Consider the following 18,672-nt stretch of genomic DNA (forward strand, 5'->3'; position numbering starts at 1 on the left):
AAGACTGGCCATTTGGTCAGTAGAAGATGCTTGAGGCAAGGGCAGAGATTTGCCCATTCCTAGTCCTTTTTGGACTGAGCTGACAGGAGAGAAGAGTGTGTGCGTGTGTGTGGGGGGGTGCTTGCATGGAGGATGTTTGATAGTGCAGCCAGCCTGGAGAATCTTCACTTGGCCTGAGCTTTCCAAACCAAGATGTGGTTCTCCTAGCTTCCCAGCAAAAGCCACTGTTTGAGCCAAGCCTGGCTTTATGAGGGCACTGCTTGTGGAGTTTTGGGGTGTTTTTCTCTCTCAGGAAAAACCACCTCAGGTACTGGGTCTGTGCTTCTGGTTACGGAGGGGCAGGAAAGCTGTATTCCACTGATGGAAAAGTGCACCTGGATCCAACCCAATGTATCTGAGGGTGTCTCCCTGTCTCCCCCCACTCAGGATTGAAACAGTCCTTAAAATTATTGATTTCCCATGCAGAATCTATTAATTTAATCATTAGAACTTCACAAATGCTACATTTTCTTTTATCATAATTTTTATGAAGGTTGTTATTTTGCTATGCAGTTTTATCAACAGATATCAAGAATTGAGAGGCAGCCAAATTCATGGGTAATGGCTGGGGTCAGACTGAATTAGGGTTGCCAGGTCCCCTCAGCTTGCTGGCAGGGGGATTTGGGGGGTGTTCCAGGGTGGGTGGGGAAGTCATGTGACATCCCTGATGCGATGATGTCATGCTGGCTCCCTACCTGTCTCGCCCCGACCTAGCCATGGTAATCCAAGCAACAGTCACCTCCAGGTTGGACTACTGTAATTCGCTCTACACGGGCCTGCCCTTGCGCCTGACCTGGAAACTCCAACTGGTCCAAAATGCAGCCTCATGGGTCCTTACTGGGATCCTTCAGACAGCACACATTCAACCAGTGCTGCGTGCGCTGCACTGGCTTCCAGTGGAGCACTGGATCAGGTTCTGGTTTTGACCTTTAAGGCCCTTAGCGGTCAGGGACCTACTTCAGGACCCCCTCTCCCAGTATGCCCCTGGAAGAGCACTATGCTCAGGAAATAAGAACTTCCTGATGGTCCCTGGCCTGAGAGAAGTCCGGCTGTCCTTGACCAGTACTAGAGCTTTCTTGGCCCTGGCCCCCGCCTAGTGGAATGCTCTGCCGGAAGACATCTGTGCCCTGTGGGAGTTGTTACCATTCCACAGGGTGTGCAAGGCAGAGATGTTCTGCTGGACCTTCGGTTGAGGACAGCGCGGGGTGTCCCTGGCACGCTTACATAATTCCCCATCCCTCGTAATGCCTCCCCCAGGGAGGCTCAGGAGCTGGAATTCCTTCCACCATCTCATATGCTGTATGTATGCTGTTTTTATTTATTGGTAATTATTGGGTTATTTTAACTTAGTTTTTTTTAAATAGTTTTTATTGAAATATATATAGTAATACAGCCAATTTTAACTTAGTTTTAAATTGAGATTTGTACATTATTTTGTTGTAAGCTGCCCTAAGCACTGCTTCTAGGGAAGGATGGCCTAGTAAACCTAATTTAATAAATAATAAATAAATAAGTAATAACAAATCATCATGTCAGGAATGTTGTGTGGTGACGCTCTGAATTTTGGGCAAAACTCTATGGGTGTTTTGGTCTAAAGCCATAGAGTTTTGCCCAAAAAACAGAGCATTGCTGCAGCTGCCAGCTGCCAGCTGACCAGGCGGGGGCAGAAGCCCAAAAAGCAGAATGTTGCTGCAGCTGCTAGCTGACCAGCAGGGAGCAAAAGCCCAGAAAATCAGGGGAACCCCCACTCGGACCAGGGGTCTGGCAGCCCTAGACTGAATGAATGAGATCCCTAAGCAAACCTTATACTGCTGGAAAACAGAGTTGGTTCTAGAAAGAATTCTTGCAGATTGTCTGATAACTTATTGTGTGACCTAGGTAAAACTATACTATTATTCTCATAGACCAAACTGATCAATATATATATATTCTGCAGTCTATGTCTACTGCATGGTGTTAATTATATCTTTGGCTTGATAATATAACTTAGTTTAGGCAAAAAGCACCCAAGGCATCACAGCTCTGCAAGTAATCAGAGGTGTGGATATACTCTGTATTGAACATCTTATAACACAAGCTGCCCTGATGTTACTTCTCCTCTCAAAAAGGAAATAGTGTAAGAAATAAACAGAAATGGATAGCTTAAGCAGGCTCATGCTGACATGCAGTATACTTAGATAAAATCATCAGTACGTTCAATCTGTTCAAAGAATGGCTTGAATAAGATGGAGGAAAGTGAAGAAATGGTTCACTGATGCAATACATATTGACCTTTTCAGCTGGAGGTGGCCCTGTCTCGTATAAAAGACACTTGTGTGCTTTAATAGCCTTGTTTATTAGTAAGGCCTGAGGTGGAGACTATTTTCCTGTGACACCAGTGGATAAAGCAAAATCATTTGAAATTACTCTTACCTACTCTAAAAGTCACAAATGCAACTTATTGTTGACATGATTTCAAACTGACCAGGTATTTTTTAATCCTAGGACCATAATCCCACACTTAATTTATGGATGACCATTTCTTCCATAGCATGCGTGCATATATATATATATATATATATATATATATAAATTCTCATTTTGTGACTCAAAAAACTTTGTAAGGGAGGACCAGCTGGGGTCAGTACTAACCCATAGAAACACCCAAGTATGCAGAAAAATCACAGACCTTAAAACAAAGGAACTTAAAAAAAAAAAAGGCCATCGGTGTTTTGTGCAGACATTGCAACTTGTAAAAAACAAAAAAAATAGAAGGCAGGCCAAGATAACACATGACTGCAATCTGAACTCTTTGCTACCACTTTGGGGTTGCTAAGCAACTCCATATTAAATTGCCAAAGCCCCCTACCTCAAATATAGTTTACTGTGGAATTCACTATGGATTTAGGGTCCTTGTCAGTGTATCAGGTGAATGGTGCTTCAGCAGATACATAGAAAATGGACTCGAAGTCCAACAGCAAATTCCTTGTAATAGTACTTCAGGCAGGGGGCCTCAGCAATGTTATATGGGGTTGCTTAGCAACCTCAAAATGACATCTGGGACCTTGTGATATAGACTCGTGTGATCTCAGCAGCCATTTTGGGGTTTCTAGGCAACCCCAAATGCCAGAAGAGGGTGGTGGTGGGGGAAATGGCATATGGGGACAGATGAAACACAGCAGTAAAAGAGAAGTGGAGACAGCATGTGAAGAGGGGGAGAAGATGCGGGGGCTGTGGGAAGGGCAGGAGAACTGTGGGGCTGTGGGGAAGGGCTTTGGAGGGGGGGAGAACTGTGAGGCATCAAAAACGGCAACCGAGGAGAATGAAGCAATCAAAATAAGGTGAAAGGGAGGGAAGGAAAGAAATTTAGAGGGAGGGGGGAAAACAGGCTAGCAAAGAGAAGGGAACAACTAGAACTAGAGCAGATTTGGGAACCAGGGGGTAAGGGTGGGAGAAGTGGGGATGATGTGGGGAGGAGGAAACAGAGAGGCCTGGTGGGTGTTGCATTTGTATAGCGCCATTGTACAGACCTAGGCTTAAAGTTTCCCACATGAATCCCACAGTATTAAAGACAGGGTGGATTATTTTTTCCTTAGTTTCTATACCAATATGAATTCAACGCACATTGGCTCTGGTCAATCTGGAAGCTCTTCAGCAGAACCTGCGTTGGCTGTTTTCACCTAGCGTACTCCCCCTAATGGGATGGCTTGAGGTTCTACCAAAAAAAATGAGGTTATGAGGACAAAAAAAGTTTGCTTTTATTTATCAGAGATGTTCGTTCTAGCCAAAAATGATGCGCTTACAAAGGATGCGCAGAACATCCTCAGAAAACACAGCGTGATGCTACAAAAGCTCTCATTAGCACTTCAAATTAGCAGGTACATCATACCATAGGCTTTTTGTTCCCAAACCCATGCTTAGCATCTTAGCTTCCCTCCCCTATCAAATGGCCTTTCAGATCACAGCTGCGTCGTATTGTCTACATGCTGCTCAGGCTCAATGGAAACGTAATTAATTTGAAAACAAAAAGAAGAGTGGGCTGAGCTAGGAGTAACTTCAGAACTCTGCACCTGTGCTCTCGGAAAAGCTGTCAGTACAAAGGCCGATCCTGACTCTCTTCTAAGAATCTCTCCAAATCATGGCGCCTCTTTTCTTGTCACAACTTCTTGTAAGAACTGTTTCTTAAATTCTGCTACCTGGAATAATGTGAATAATCTTCAAGCTACATGGCTTTTTTGGGGGGGGAAAATATTTCATCCAGAAGCTGTGATCTCATCCTATCTAAAGCACAGTCACAATGCATATCAGGGAGGCACAGCTTTAACCCTTTCACCCCTGCACAGTCTTACGGTTTAGAACTGGGCTCCCTGGATGATTACGTCCCTTTAAGGGGGGAAAAATATCCTTTTGGCTTTTAAAAGGCTAACAATAATCAATAGCAATAATAATAATAGCAATGTGGGACCTGTGGTCTTAACTAGAAATATTTTGCAGAGATGGAAGGTGAAACTCCTTCCCCTGTTCATGCAGCTCCAACCCAACTAGGAACTTGTGAGGCTGTAATCTGCCTTGAAAAGACAAACCAAGATCTATGATCGCCATCACGACTAGTTTGTGGGTAACTTGCTTTGAAACCCAAGGGATCAAAGTTAGCCACGACTAACTTGTCGCTTTGTTTTCAACAGGATGAACAATCTTCCCCTAGCTGTATCTGAGGAAGTGAGAAGTGAGCCATCTTCTAGCTGTATCTGAAGAAGTGAGCAATGACTCACGAAAGCTCCTACCTTGCCACATATATGGTTAGTCTTTCAGGTGCTACTGGGCTCCTGACAGGCCCATAGCTACATTGAAGCATTCCGGGGCCCGCCCCCCCCCACTTCCTACCAAGGCCCCACAACTTCCCCACCTGTCAGCAGCCCCAAAGGCTCCATCCTGGGCTGGCAGCCGAATCAGGCAGAATCAATTTCGGCTGGCAGAGAGACTCCTGCATGTCAATTTCGGCAGTACAAGCCAACTGGGGAGTATTTCCAGTCAGTGGAATGTCAATTTCGGCCCCATTATATCCTATGGGCCATTGAAGTCAATTGTGAAAATATAGGGTATATTCTAGGGGGCTGGAGGGGAGGTGGTTTGAGGGAGAGGCTCCAAACTTGCAGCAGAGTAGCTGCTGGAGTCTCTCTCCAAGATACCTACCAAGTTTCAAGAACATTGGACCAGGGTGTCCAATTCTACAGGCCCCCAAACAGGTTGCCCCCATCCTTTCCATTGTTCTCTATGGTGGGAAAAAGTAATGTTTTGGAGCCTCTCCCTCAAACCACCTCCCCTCCAGCCCCCAGAATATACCCTATGTTTTCGCCATTGACTTCAATGGCCCATAGGATATACTGGGACAGATTCAGATCAGAAAATCTGAATCGGCCCACAGCAGCCCAAAAGGGGCCTGAATGGGCTATTTTCAAGGGTGCATTCAGCTCAGATGAACCGAATGCACATCCCTAAGCCACGTGTACCCTCATCGCCGTGGAAGTTGGCTGCCAAGGGAGAGAGAAACACAGCACTCCCTCAGCTTCCCCTCCCGGGTTTTTCCTTCAGCTCCCGCCTTCTCAGTTCAGCCTGGTTGCACCAACGCAGGGTGCACACAAGCCACCACCGGCAGCAGAGCAGCCATCTCCATCCCGTCTGCTCGCCCACCTCTCCTCCTTTGGCTTGTCTCCCCGGGCGAGCTGCCACTTCGAAGTCTGAGAAATGTTGCAGCAGAAAGCCCCCCTGCAGGGCGTTGGGTGGGGGTGTGACTGAGGCAAAGTCACCAAGTTGCGGGGGGGGGGAATGAGAGGAGGAGGGGATCCTCCTCAGGTTACTCTGAGTCAGTGACTGACTTCCACTTACACCCACCCTCCACAATAGGGGAAATAACCCTGCTCCTGCCTGCAAGTGTGAGTTTATTTTATTTTTATTTTATCAGTGCCCCCTGACTTATTTAAAGGCCCCCTGGATTAAGAAATCCTGGTTACGGGCCTGGCTCCTGCTCTTTTCTACTGCTACAGACAGACTAACATGGCTACCCATCTTGATCAATCTTCTCCAATGTATATTTACTTTAAAAAAATCATACATAATACATTGTAATTTCCTTACATAAATGCTAATTTATACAAAACAGTATTCAGTTTGAAACTTCATTTGTGACTAACAAACCACACCATTTTATACATTACTGTACCACTAAATTTATATATCTAATTAAAGGTTGCCAGCTTTCTTCTTCGTCTTTATGTTCCCACAACATTGTAGTGCAGTTAATTTTATCATTCACAGAATATCATAAACTTTTAAAGAGCCATTCTTTTTTAATGAGGACGTGTGTCTTCCAATGACTAGTGAAAATAATTCTTGCCACCATCAATACATTTAGCACCCATTCCCTATAAGACTTAAATGCTTTTCAGTGCAATTAAATTAAAAAGCTTTTCAGTGCAATTAAATTTAAAAAATGGGTTTCATCAGAAGAATAATGTTCCAAATATCATGAACAACTTTATGAACCATTTTCCAGAAAATTAGCACTCTGTAACACCCCACTACATCAGTTGGAAGTTAGCTTTTTCAAAAGGCAAAATCAACATTTACTAGTTATCCTATCACTAATTTTAAATAACCTCAAAGGTGTCATTTATCATTGATTAAATAGTTTTCTCTTAACTGCATGTTCACAGAAAACAATAGTCCTTTTGTATGTATAAATTCCCATTAGTCAGAATTTAGTTGAAAACCAAAAGACTTGACCATTTTTATGGTATTCATTTTTAAACACAAATGGAATCAGTAAATGATGCTTCTTATTGTCCAACTCTGATGCACCCGTCCACTTCCCTCTCTCATAGGCAAGATTTTCTCTCAGTTTTTCTTTCCTTTTGTGACTGAGCCACCCCTGGGTATCTGCTTTTTCTTTCCTGAAGAACTCTGGCTGTCCCATCCTGTCACATTATGATACTTTATGGCTGGCTCAGCCCAGGAGCCTGAGGGAAGGGTCAAGAGCCCCTTTTAACTGAAATGGCACTTGGGGCCTTTGGGATTCAAAAATAATAAAATATTTTATTCAACATGGAAGGGAAAAGTTCAGGTGAAATCAGGGGTAAAATTTCTGAGGTAAATTGAACAAATAACTCTGAGGTAAAATCAGTACATGCACAGACTAGGAGTGTGCAAGGGGAAAAATGGTATTTTTACAATTTGGGTATATCAGACCCAAAAAATATCAGTAAAGGCTGAATTTCCTGAGTACCACTATAGGTATAGTATTGAGATTTGGAAAATATTTGGTATTTTTAAATAAATTTGGGTCTGATATACCCACTAGGAGGGAAGGGAGAGTGGGAAGGCATGTTTAAATGCCTTCCCTTCCCTCCCCCATCTGGCAGCTACTTCCACTGGTCAGTTTCCCCCCCCCCCCAGTCAGCTGTTAGGTTTAGGCCTTTTAAACCTAACAGCTGATCAGCAGTGGAGAGTGAAACTGACTAGTGGAAGTGGTGGGGCAGCTGTGGGGGGGGGAAGGAAGAGAGAGAAGGCATGTTTAAATGCCTTCCCTTTCCTTCCAGGTATTAAACTGGTCAGTTTCACTCCCCTCTGCTTGGAAGTATAACGTTATGAACCGGTGGGGGGCTGGGGAAGGAAAGAAACAGTGAGAAGGCATCTAAACATGTCCTCCCTTTCCTTCCCCAGCCTCCCCACTGCCACGGGGTAGCTATGGAAGGAAAGAGAGAGAGAAAGAAGGCATTTTTAAATGCCTTCCCTTTCCTTCCCAAAAGAGACAGTGAGAAGGCATGTTTAAATGCCTTGCCTTCCGTCTTCCAGCCAGCGGACATTTGGGGGATGGAAGAGAAGGCATTTAAATATGCCTTCTCTGTCTTCCTTCCCTCTCCCAGTTCCCTGCTGCTTCTACTAGTCAGTTTCACCCCCCCTTCACTGGCCTAAACCTAACAGCTGAGGGGGGGGAGTGAAACTGACCAGTGAAAGTGGCAGGGCAGCTGGGGAAGGATAGACCCGAATAAAAGCCAAATAAAATCAGTTTTTTTGGGGGGGCTCAGCTATATTGGTAGCCAAATACAGATCTCTGATCTGTATTCGGTTTGCACTATACACGAAAAATACCTATAGGGTATTTTTTTAGTATTCATTCAGCTCTGTTTATGCCAAATGCACACTCCTAGCACAGACTAGAGTACATATGTTTCAGACTAATGAGAGTTTTTAAAGCTATTCACAGTGATTTAAAATCTTTATGATGAGATGCTTTTGTTCCATTGTTTCCCGAACATTCAAGTACACTTTCTTTAAGTATTCACTGATTCTTTTGGTTTCCAGAAGGCTAGGACTCTCTATCCAGTAACCAAACTCCTTCACTAAACATACCAGTACTCTTCTTGAGCTTTACTGACCCTTCAGGTTTCAAAAGGCAGCCTTTAACCACACCAGAGCAAAGATCTCTCCACTCTTCAGAGCTTGTTGGGTTTTGCAAGTATCATCCCTTCAGTCATGAAAGGGTTAAGCTGAAGTTTCTGTAAGCTAATAATAGCAAGTTTAGCATAGAACCAATTAGGTGTAGAGTAGATTATTCCACCAAAAAGTGGGAGGTTTTATTCTTAATGAGGTGACCTTAAGATTGACTACTGGCTAATCAATATATTGGAGATAGCTCATGTTATTCTGCATGTACACGAGCTTGGGAGGGGACTTCCATTTCTTCCTTCTTAGGGTCAGAGGGAACAAATTAACAAGATCGAGTAGATCAGAACTAGAAAGATGAGTTAGACTGTTGTTGTTTTCTTTCCATGTAATTGTTTCCCTAATATTGAAGTAAACTTTTTCTTAGAAGTTAAACACACATTTCTGTGCTGCATTATTCCACTATGCTTCATTTACTCTACTAAATATCCAACAGAGCTATCTCTCTGTTTTAACTGGGTAGGGAAATTCTTCTCTTTCTAGAAGATCTATTCTCCAGAAGATCTATTCCAGAAGATCTATTCCCAAATGGGTGTATTCGTCTAACTACCCACTCTTCCTTGCCAACCTCCCCAGTACTCCATCTGCGTTATTAAACTGCTCTCAGTCAGGGCTAAATTCAGACTGAATTTCTCCTCAGCATTCAGCTCTCAAGTCTTTATCTGCTCAACTGATGCTAACCAATCAGATTCCTTGGAGCGGCCTGTCACTCAAGGCTATCTGGTTCTGTGAAGAATTAACCCTTCACAGTCCTAGATCTTTTTATACAACACTTCTGAGCTTTTAAAAGTGCAGTCCATCACACCAACAAATAACACTCAAATTTACTCAGTAGAAGTCTTGCTTTATTTTTTCTTATTTGTAAGGATACAAAAGTGTGTATTTGAAAATAGTAAAAAAATGAAGTTTTAAGATTCTAAATTGTACTAGTAGTATCATACAGAATAGCACTATTGTGTATGTGTGTGAGTAAAGTGCTGTTAAGTCACAGATGACTTATGGTGACTCTAGCAAGGGGCTTGGAAGGCAAGTGAGACGCAGACATGGTTTGCCATTGCCTTCCTCTGCCGTCTTCTTTGGAGGTCTCCCATCCAAGTTCTACCCAGGGCTGAGCCTGCTTTGCTTCTGAGCTATGGAGTCTTGTGAGCAAAATTTCTACTTTGTGAGCTATTTGCATTAAAGCTGTGAGCAAGTGATTTGGTTACTGCATAAATTAGTTTGCTCTGGAGCCATCCTTCCTGAGCTAAGACAAAAATGTGTGAGCCGGAGGCTAAAAAACTGCGAGCTAGCTCACACTAACTCAGCTTAGAGGGAACACTGGTGAGAACTGTATTCTTAGCAGTGACTAACTCTGCATGGACTGCAGCCATCTAAGTGTCTTCGGGTGCTTCTATTTGATTGTCCCTTATTTTTAAGGAGACATGTTATATGTTTCAGAGTGTCTGTGGAAATCTGATTCACTGTTTCCAGCCAATATCATCAATGGAATTTTTGGCAGGGCCCATCTGTATTGACTCATACAAACAGGGACTTTTTTCTGGGGGAACGCACCAGAACAGAGTTCCCAAACTTCTTTGACAAAATTCTTTTAAAAATGTTTAAAAGTTCATGAGTTTTCAGTATACAGATTGAAAACTTCATTTCCCTCTTGAGAGTTCCAGCACCTCTTTTTCAGGGGGGGGGGAGCCCTGCATACAAATAACCATTTTTTATGATTGGTGGGGACACAAATCTCCAAGAAAAAGCTATAATACAGGAAAGCTATAACCCTTGTGGGAAAACGATAAGCTTCCCCAAGCTGTTATGAAACATGACAGCCAAAACTCTTTTTTAAATTAAAAAATTCCTGATTGTACAAAACACTTGGTCTGTGTGAAAAAAAAAGTACTTGATGTCTCATTTATCCTACATTTGAACTAACATGGACTGATTTACTCAAACGGAAGACAACCCTAAATATTAGAGCATCCCCTCTACAAAATGCTATATACACACACAAATTATTTCTGGGCATGATTGCAAATGTAAGACACCCTCACCCTTTTTGGATATCTGGGGGGGGGGAACACCCTAGTCTTGGATTCGAATAAATACATTATCTGGCACCATAAAATAATTCTATCTCCAGTTAAAAATTGCTTACTGTAAACTGTATTTGGCAGCCCCCCATGATGTAGTCTAAGAACGAATGCATCTTGTGAATCTGGAAATAAGAGAGAGAGAAACTCAGATTAAAATGGCATGCTCTTAAGTATTTCTTCCTGTAGCGCAGGGTGAAATGCTTCTTTGAAGAAAGTATTTATATAAAGAACATTGCAAGTAAAAACCAAGAAAGCATTCATGCTCCCCCTCCCCCCAAAACCTTTACTGGAGAGAGGATAGTGTCCCCCCCCCCTTTATGATTACTAAGGATAATGGAACTGGTTGTGCAGAGAGATGGAAGACAACACTGTTCTATAAACTGCTCATCACAGGAACAGGCTTGCGGTTCCTAGTAATAGCACAAGGGATTCATACTTCATGCCACTGCAGAAAACCACCACAAGCTCAAGCCCTACCACAATATTTCCACTGGCACACCAGGATTCTCTCACTTCCTCTATTTAATGCAACTTTATGGGACTCACACACGCCCATGTATAAGAGAAAGACTGTCATCAGTATGTTGCGTGCAATACATTAGTCCCGTATTCCTCCTTGGTGCTGGTTAGAGAGCATTATAAAAAGAGGAATGGATTGAGATAGCAGTGGAGAATGGCCAGAAACATTCTTTATTTGGCATCCTTCACTTTCCATATAAAGTGGTACTAAAGTCAAAGGTCATTGGGAAGTGTTCTCTCTTGTTGTGCTTTCACAGCAAAATTTCTCTTGCCATTTACCCCCCACCCAAACACATACTGACAGGATAATGTTCAGTTTCCAACTTATTCACTCACAATGTTTTCCAATTCTACACATTTATTACCTACGTTGTCCCCCCCCCCAGTTGAACGCAAATAGATGATAGCCAGAAACCAAGCTTGTCATTCTTTTTATCTGTTAAAAAACAGTTCCACTATTTTGCATGCTAATTAAACAAGTCAATCTCTCTATATACAACTATGTTCTGTAATTCCATTTCATTGTCTGATGAAATGTGCTTTGCACACAAAAGCTCACACCTAGAATAAAACTTTGTTGGTCTTAAAGGTGCCACTGGACTCTAATGTTTTCCTTAGCCATCATAATCCATTTTGCCAGTACCTAATCTCACAGACTGATAGGGATTGGCATGAACCAGTAAAATGTATTTATTTATTTATTTCATTCCATTTCTTAACCACCCTTCCCTGCTTACGTGGTTCAGTTTGTGGTTTGTACTTAACCATAAACCAAGCCCCGAACTGTGAAGCTTGTTTATGAACCAAACCAGTTCATGTGGTTTGTGGCCCTGCAAGAGTCATTGAAAGGGACTGCAGTCCCTTTAAACGAGGTTTGCAGAAAGCCCCCCCAAACAGCTGAGTGGTGGGGAACAGCTTGTTCCACGCTGCTCAGTTGTATTGGGCTGTCTTCTGCAGTCTCTTTAAACTTTAAAAGGATTGCAGAAGACAGCCCAAAAAACAGCAGCCAAAGGAAATGGGGGGGGGGATATCCCCTAGGAAGGAAGTTCCCTTCTACTTTTCTGCTGGTTGCAGCAAGCCGTGGCAAGCCTGGAAATTCCTGGGAAGGGACTATCACCTTTCTCCTGGTGGTGGCAAGCCACAGCCAGCAGAAACGGGGGAAATCTCCTGGGAAGGGACTTCCTTTCCACCTTTCTGCTGGTGGTGGCAAGTTGCAGCCAGCAGAAAGGGGGGTGAAGTGCCCCTGGGAAGTCACTTCACCCCTTTCATTTAAACCCTCCTTTCTGCTCCGCACATCTTTTCCCAGGGAGCAGATGGCAGTGCCTTTTAAACCCCTGTTTTCTGCTCCTGGCAGAAGGCCATAGGGAACAGAAAGCAGCAGTGGTTTAAATGGCTCGGAGCCATTTAAACCCTGCTTTCTGCTCCCACAAAAAGCCATAATGAACTGAAAGCAGAGGTTAAATGGCTCAGAGCCATTTAAACCAAATAGCTGAGCGGCAGGGAGCTCCCAGCTGCTCTGCTGTTTCTCATGAAGAGCGGAAAGGAGGGGTAAACCCCTGCTTTCTGCTCTTCATGAACACAAGCCACCACAAATTGCACCAAAATTCATGGTAGGTCATCCCAGTTCTTCAGTTCATGAACTTCAGTTTGCGAACCCTGAACAGGCCAAAATTTGTGATGAACTTTAGTTTGTCAGCCAGTTCATGCCCATCCGTTATCAACTGATAGTGCAATCCTAAACAGAGTTATAGCCTTCTAAGTGCATTGAAACCAATGGGCAAAAAAAAAGTGTGATTCTGCCATGGATTACACCTCAACTCACAAATGAAGCTGTGTTCTTTTTATAGTTTTGTAACTAGGACCCAAGACATTAAAACCCAAGAGAACAATACACTGGGAAGGTCTCCTGCACAAGTCCTTGTTAAACATATGGGAGCAGCTACCATTGTGTGTTTCCCATTTATTTCAGTGAAGGGCATGATTTGACGGCAGATTTTGTTTCCAATCTTCCCACCATTCCCTGCAGATCAGATTTTCTAATGCTTTAAAATGTTGTAAAGGGTCTGGATTCAGAGTAAAGCTGTAGTCGTTTTTGTGAATCAAAACTCACTCTGGAAAGAATGAGGGGGAGGGCAACCTCTCTTTATCTATCTCTTCTCACAACAAATCACAATACGTGGTTGAATTTTGATAGTCTAAGCGACTGAGAGATAGAAAAGTTCAACTCCTTTCCCCCACTATGCCAGAGTTCTGATGTGAATCAGGGCCCTGCACAACAACTATCAGCCCATTTAAAACATGGGAAAGATCCAGTCACAGATCTCCAGTGATGGCTTTCCCAGTCTTGGGTATGTTCTTTCCTGAAACACTGTATCCCAAGTTAGTTTGCGGGAAATGTGGGTGGGAACGTGAGGATATCTGCACCTTTCCACCCTCATCTGGTGTGATTTCTCCTTGCACCCCCCCCCCAATAGCACTATGGTGTCTTAACAGTATAGCAATATTCCTAGTACTGATAGAAATTAAAAAATGACAATAAGCCTGCTGGCGGCAAAGGGGGAAAGGATGGATGTGAGGGGAAAGCACAAGGAAAGCAATGAGGGCAAAATGAAGGAATCACCCCAGGGAATACCGATCTATAGAATTATGAACACACAATGAAATGCACCAGTGATGCAGGTTTTGTTCCTTTCTCGTGAATTAAGAGACCAAACAGAATACCGGTATTACTTTCAGTAAGCAAATATTTGCCTTTCGATACACACAGGGAATGGAGCTGAGCTGTTGGAAGGGTCAACAGCCCCATTTCTGCATAGCAGCTGTCAGCCCTGTAAAAATGTTGATCTACCCTGAATTAGCAACATCGTCTGTTATGCTACTTTGGGGAGTCTCTCACCATAGTTACCCTTCTGCGATATGCTTCAACGTATTTATTTTTACACAGGAATGTCTGCAAAATGCAGATTGCTGACTCCAGCTTCCTTTCCTCAACACTTTCCAGTTTTAATTATAGAAAATTGTTTCAATGACAGCACCTTGCACAGGTTAAGAATGACGATGCCGGAGTTCTTGTAATTCTTCTTCTTGACTTTGTATTTGGGGTTTATGCATTCCCACTGCACCTGTGAAAACACAAGCCCCAGAGTGAAAGCCATTTCTTCGACAAAACTGAATAATTCATTCGGTGGCATAGCATGTCCTCAGCAAATGAAAGCAAAACAAGAATCATTCAAAAGAATCCCAGCCTAAAGACACCTATCAGGAAAGAATTAGACCTAATTTATGTCCTTCTGCAAACAACTCCATCTCAGTATGTAAACATTCTCCTCTCAGCAAAGTTATGTGAAGTATATCAGAAGGCAGCTGCTGTTTTGCTGGAAAAGAGCAAAGGTCCATTTAGCCTAGTATTCTGTCCCCAAGCAAATGCTTGGCAATGCTCAACAGCAGGACATGAATGAAAGAGCCGTGAACCATCCACTATCACCCCCAGCCCCACCATCTGGTAATCAGAAATTTGCTATCTCAGGAGCACAACGGCATCTGAGATGGGCAGTGGCTGTCACAGGGGACATGGGCTGGGAGGCTCTCTGGCAGCAGCTTGTTCTTTAGAAGAAGAAGAGAAGAAGAAGAGAAGAGACTGGATTTATATCCCGCCCTTCACTCAGAGTATCAGAGTGGTTTACAAACTCCTTTCCCTTCCCCTCCCCATAACAGACACCCTGTGAGGTAAGTGGGGCTGAGAGAGCTCTTTCCAGAACTTCTCTTTCAAGGACAGCTCTTGTCAGAACTGTGGCTTGCCCAAGGTCATCCAGCAGTTGCAAGTGGAGGACTGGGGAATCAAACCTAGTTCTCCCAGATTAGAGTCCACGCACTTAACCACTACACCAACGCCAATAAACGGATCAGATTATTTGTAGGGTCAGGTGAAGCCCTGGCGGTCCCTGATGAACCACTGAGAACTTCCTTGCAGACTCTTAACTTATAAGAACATAAGAACATAAGAGACGCCAATGTTGAATCAGGCCAAAGGCCCATCCAGTCCAACACTCTGTGTCACACAGTGGCCAGAAATACCAGTGCCATCAGGAGGTCCACCAGTGGGGCCAGGACATTAGAAGCCCTCCCACTGTTGACCCCCCCCCCAAGCACCAAGATGACAGAGCATCACTTGCCCCAGAGTCCTTATCTATACCTTGTGGCTAATAGCCACTGATGGACCTCTGCTCCATATGCTTATCTAATTCCCTTTTGAAGCCGCCCATGCTTGTAGCCGCCACCACTTCCTGTGGCAGTGAATTCCATGTGTTAACCACTCTTTGGGTGAAGAAGTACTTCCTTTTATCCGTTCTAACCCGACCGCTCAGCAGTTTCATGGAGTCCCCACAAGTTCTTGTATTGTGAGAAAGGGAGAAAAGTACCTCTTTCTCTACCTGCTCTATCCCATGCATAATCTTATAAACCTCAATCATGTCACCCCTCAGTCGTCGTTTCTCCAAGCTAAAGAGCCCTAAGTGCTTTAACCTTTCCTCATAGGGAAAGTGTTCCAACGCTTTTATCTTTCTAGTTGCCCTTTTCTGCACTTTTTCCAAAGCTATAATATCCTTTTTAAGGTGTGGTGACCAGAACTTGCCAGAGGCTTCCTCTTTTGGCAGGAAGCTATAGTGGGTGTGGAGTACAGGGTATTCAGGACTGGCTGCTAGAGTCCCTGCTTCAAGATCCCTGGCACTTTCCACTTGGTTTAGCACTGCTGTTTAAACCAAAGTGATCAAGACTACCGATTACAAACCTTTGGTGAGAGAATATTACTGAAATATCAGGTTTATGCATACAGCTAGGCTACCAAGAAACAAAATTATATTGAAATGTCACAAGGTTTGGATACAGAAACTATTCAAAATATGCTCTTAAAACAGGGTGATTGTTCTTTAAGGTAGTGTTTATCGCCACTTCCGTGAAAGTGATTTAGGCTTCACTCCCCTAGCTGGTTAAGTCAGAATGCTTAATTTTTTAAAGATGTTATCATTTCAGTGACAATATAAGTTTGTTTTTCATTAGATTACCCCACTGTATGAAACATACATTTCATTGATATTATCACACATCAGTGGTTGTAATCCATTAGTGAATTCATCTGATTTTTACAAGCTATTAATCTGTGTTATGCTGTTTAAGAAGCTGGAAAATGTTCCTTGGAGGGTAAATAATCAACTACTTACACCAAGGAAGGCCCATTAATGCTGGATTCTCAAATTGCCTGAAAATGACAATTTACACTTACTCAGCTGACTCCCGCTGATGTTAAAGAAGTTAAGGAATGAAACCTGTTTGGAGCAACAAACAATATTTTGCAGCCCAAAGTAAAAAACACCAGTTCTGTAGGCTCTTGAAAGTCTATTTTTGATTATACTTCAAATAAGTGCTTCAGTCCTATTGCTTCATTGGTGACATGGAGATTCCAGTATATCCATACAGAACTGCACATGCCTAGCTGCTATGCATTCTCTTTAATGCTGGGAAATGCTCCTCATGGGAACCCTATTAAGCTAATAGAAGATACTCTAACTCTGGAGAGGGTGCCTTAGCTGTCTTTGTATAATGCTCTGTGAGGAGGCACCACACAAATGCATAAGAACCCCATGGAACTGTGAATTTCATGTATAGCACAGAAATAAATAAAGGGACACAAAAGCAGGACTTGCGGGAGAATCCTAAACAGGGTTGTGCCTTTCTAAACCCATTCACTTCAGTTGATTTAGAAGGGTGTGACTTTGCTTCAGATTGTGCTGTTACTTCGTATAATATGTTGAGGATCAGGAACACTTAAATATCTTCAGCAATGTGTATGAGGTTAAAAAACGGAATAAAACAAACCACATGTGAGCATGCTTAAAATTAACTATTTATCATTATGCATTAAAGCAGGTCATGGTGATTTGTAGATAGAGCAGAAAAGCAGGGGTCCGAAGGGACTCAAGTCCCTTTAAACCCCTGCTTTCTGTTCCCAAAGAAATCAACAAAAACAATTGCGAGGTGGGGAGCATAATGCCACAAACCATGAACTGACACAACCTGCATTTTTCCAGTTCATGCCAATCTCTAATTATGTGCAGTTTAGAGACAGGAGTATGAAAGCAAAGCTGTCCTGTAGCATTGTACAAAAACTGCTTCATGGGCCCTCTCCTCAAAAAGTAGTTTGACAAAGTACCACGGTACTAGAAAATACTAAAATCCACTTTTTAGGAAGCCTGTGACATATTAGGGTCAGCTAAGCTGCCATGAGTGTGGAAGGGCTTTCTAAATGCTTTGCATTCCTTCCCATGCGCTTAATAGTTTCACAGCTGCAACGCTTATCTGTAAAGAGTTACTGGAGGTGATTGTGGTGTCTACCTTTTGTGGGAACTTCTTTATTCCCAGCTTCGCTACCGTTAGAGACTCTTGCCATCTCCCGCGCGGGAATCCACCTAATTGGGTATTGCTGGGGGGGGGGCATACGAATTCCCTATATCCTATTATGCGCATAGGTAGTCCGCCATTCCTAACAGTGTTCATGTTATTGCATCTATGGCTTTTCAATAAAAGTAAAACCCTCCTAGAAGCATGTACTTCGTTGTTTTGCCTGTGGATCCTGACAACTGTAATAATGCAAGTCCAATAATGTGGTGACAGGAGGGTGTATACTGACTTTTCTTGTCAAGACATCCATTATTTCAGCTGACACATGGTGCACAATCTGGATTTGTATTTGTATTTCAAGTTGATAACTTGGATAGGTCTCATGGACACATTTCAAAATATATACTGAATTAAGAGGACATCATGTGGAAGCGATATTTACTTACACAGGAAAACATTTACTCTGTTGTTCTCAGTCCCAGCAATACCTATGCTTCATGCTCACAGGCAGCACACCTAAAGTGGTTAATCTATCTTCTGTGTACTGCTTCAGATTGCAGATGGGGACTTGTGACTAAATGGTCCCCCATGCTTAAAAACAAAAACCCTACTATAGAAAACTAGTTGTCAGGGAGAAGGCTCGGCTACAGACCTTTGCCCTAACATGCTAGATTTCTATGTGCAAAGTTTCTTTCTAATGAAGCCGAGGATTATCTCATGTGCAGCCTGAACTTAGTATGGCCAAGAACCAGGAGTTCATCTGCAGTTTGTAAGCACCAGAACATCACACAGAGGGATTTATGCTACAAATGAATATTGTTAAATCCCCTCATATACTTCTGCAAATGCTCACTGCATTTTCTTGCCTTCCTTCTTCTTTCAGCGATTCTGATGACAGCCAAACCTGTTGCTGTTTGCATGCCTGAGAACAGGTTAAAACCTGTTCTCCAAGCAGCATTTACAATACTGTCATCTTGGAACATGGAGAACAGACTAATAGCTAGACAAACTTACTAAGACATATTTCCAAGCTGTATGTAGCCCAGACAGATAAATGTTCCCCTGTTTGCCCTGAAACTCAATTATTCATCCTGGAAGTCAATTATTACCAGTGGAGGTAACAGACAGACAAATGACCACATTTTCCTGGGAATTGTTC

The 18,672-nt window shown here is 43.0% G+C and overlaps 1 protein-coding gene across 1 annotated transcript in view; it reads right to left on the bottom strand.

The window, feature by feature from the left end:
- The window catches only part of CPNE4 (copine IV), a 128,908-nt gene that overhangs the window by 36,231 nt on the left and 74,005 nt on the right, over positions 1-18,672 (bottom strand). Inside the window, exons 8-9 of the mRNA XM_015413840.1 lie at positions 14,156-14,242; positions 10,664-10,723 (exon numbers count right to left, since the gene is read on the bottom strand). Coding sequence (XP_015269326.1) covers positions 10,664-10,723; positions 14,156-14,242 — 147 coding nt within the window. The remainder of the gene's footprint in view (positions 1-10,663; positions 10,724-14,155; positions 14,243-18,672) is intronic.

The sequence above is a fragment of the Gekko japonicus genome, unplaced genomic scaffold, assembly GCF_001447785.1.
Source record: "Gekko japonicus isolate JY-2015 unplaced genomic scaffold, Gekko_japonicus_V1.1 scaffold981, whole genome shotgun sequence".
NCBI lineage: Eukaryota > Metazoa > Chordata > Lepidosauria > Squamata > Gekkonidae > Gekko > Gekko japonicus.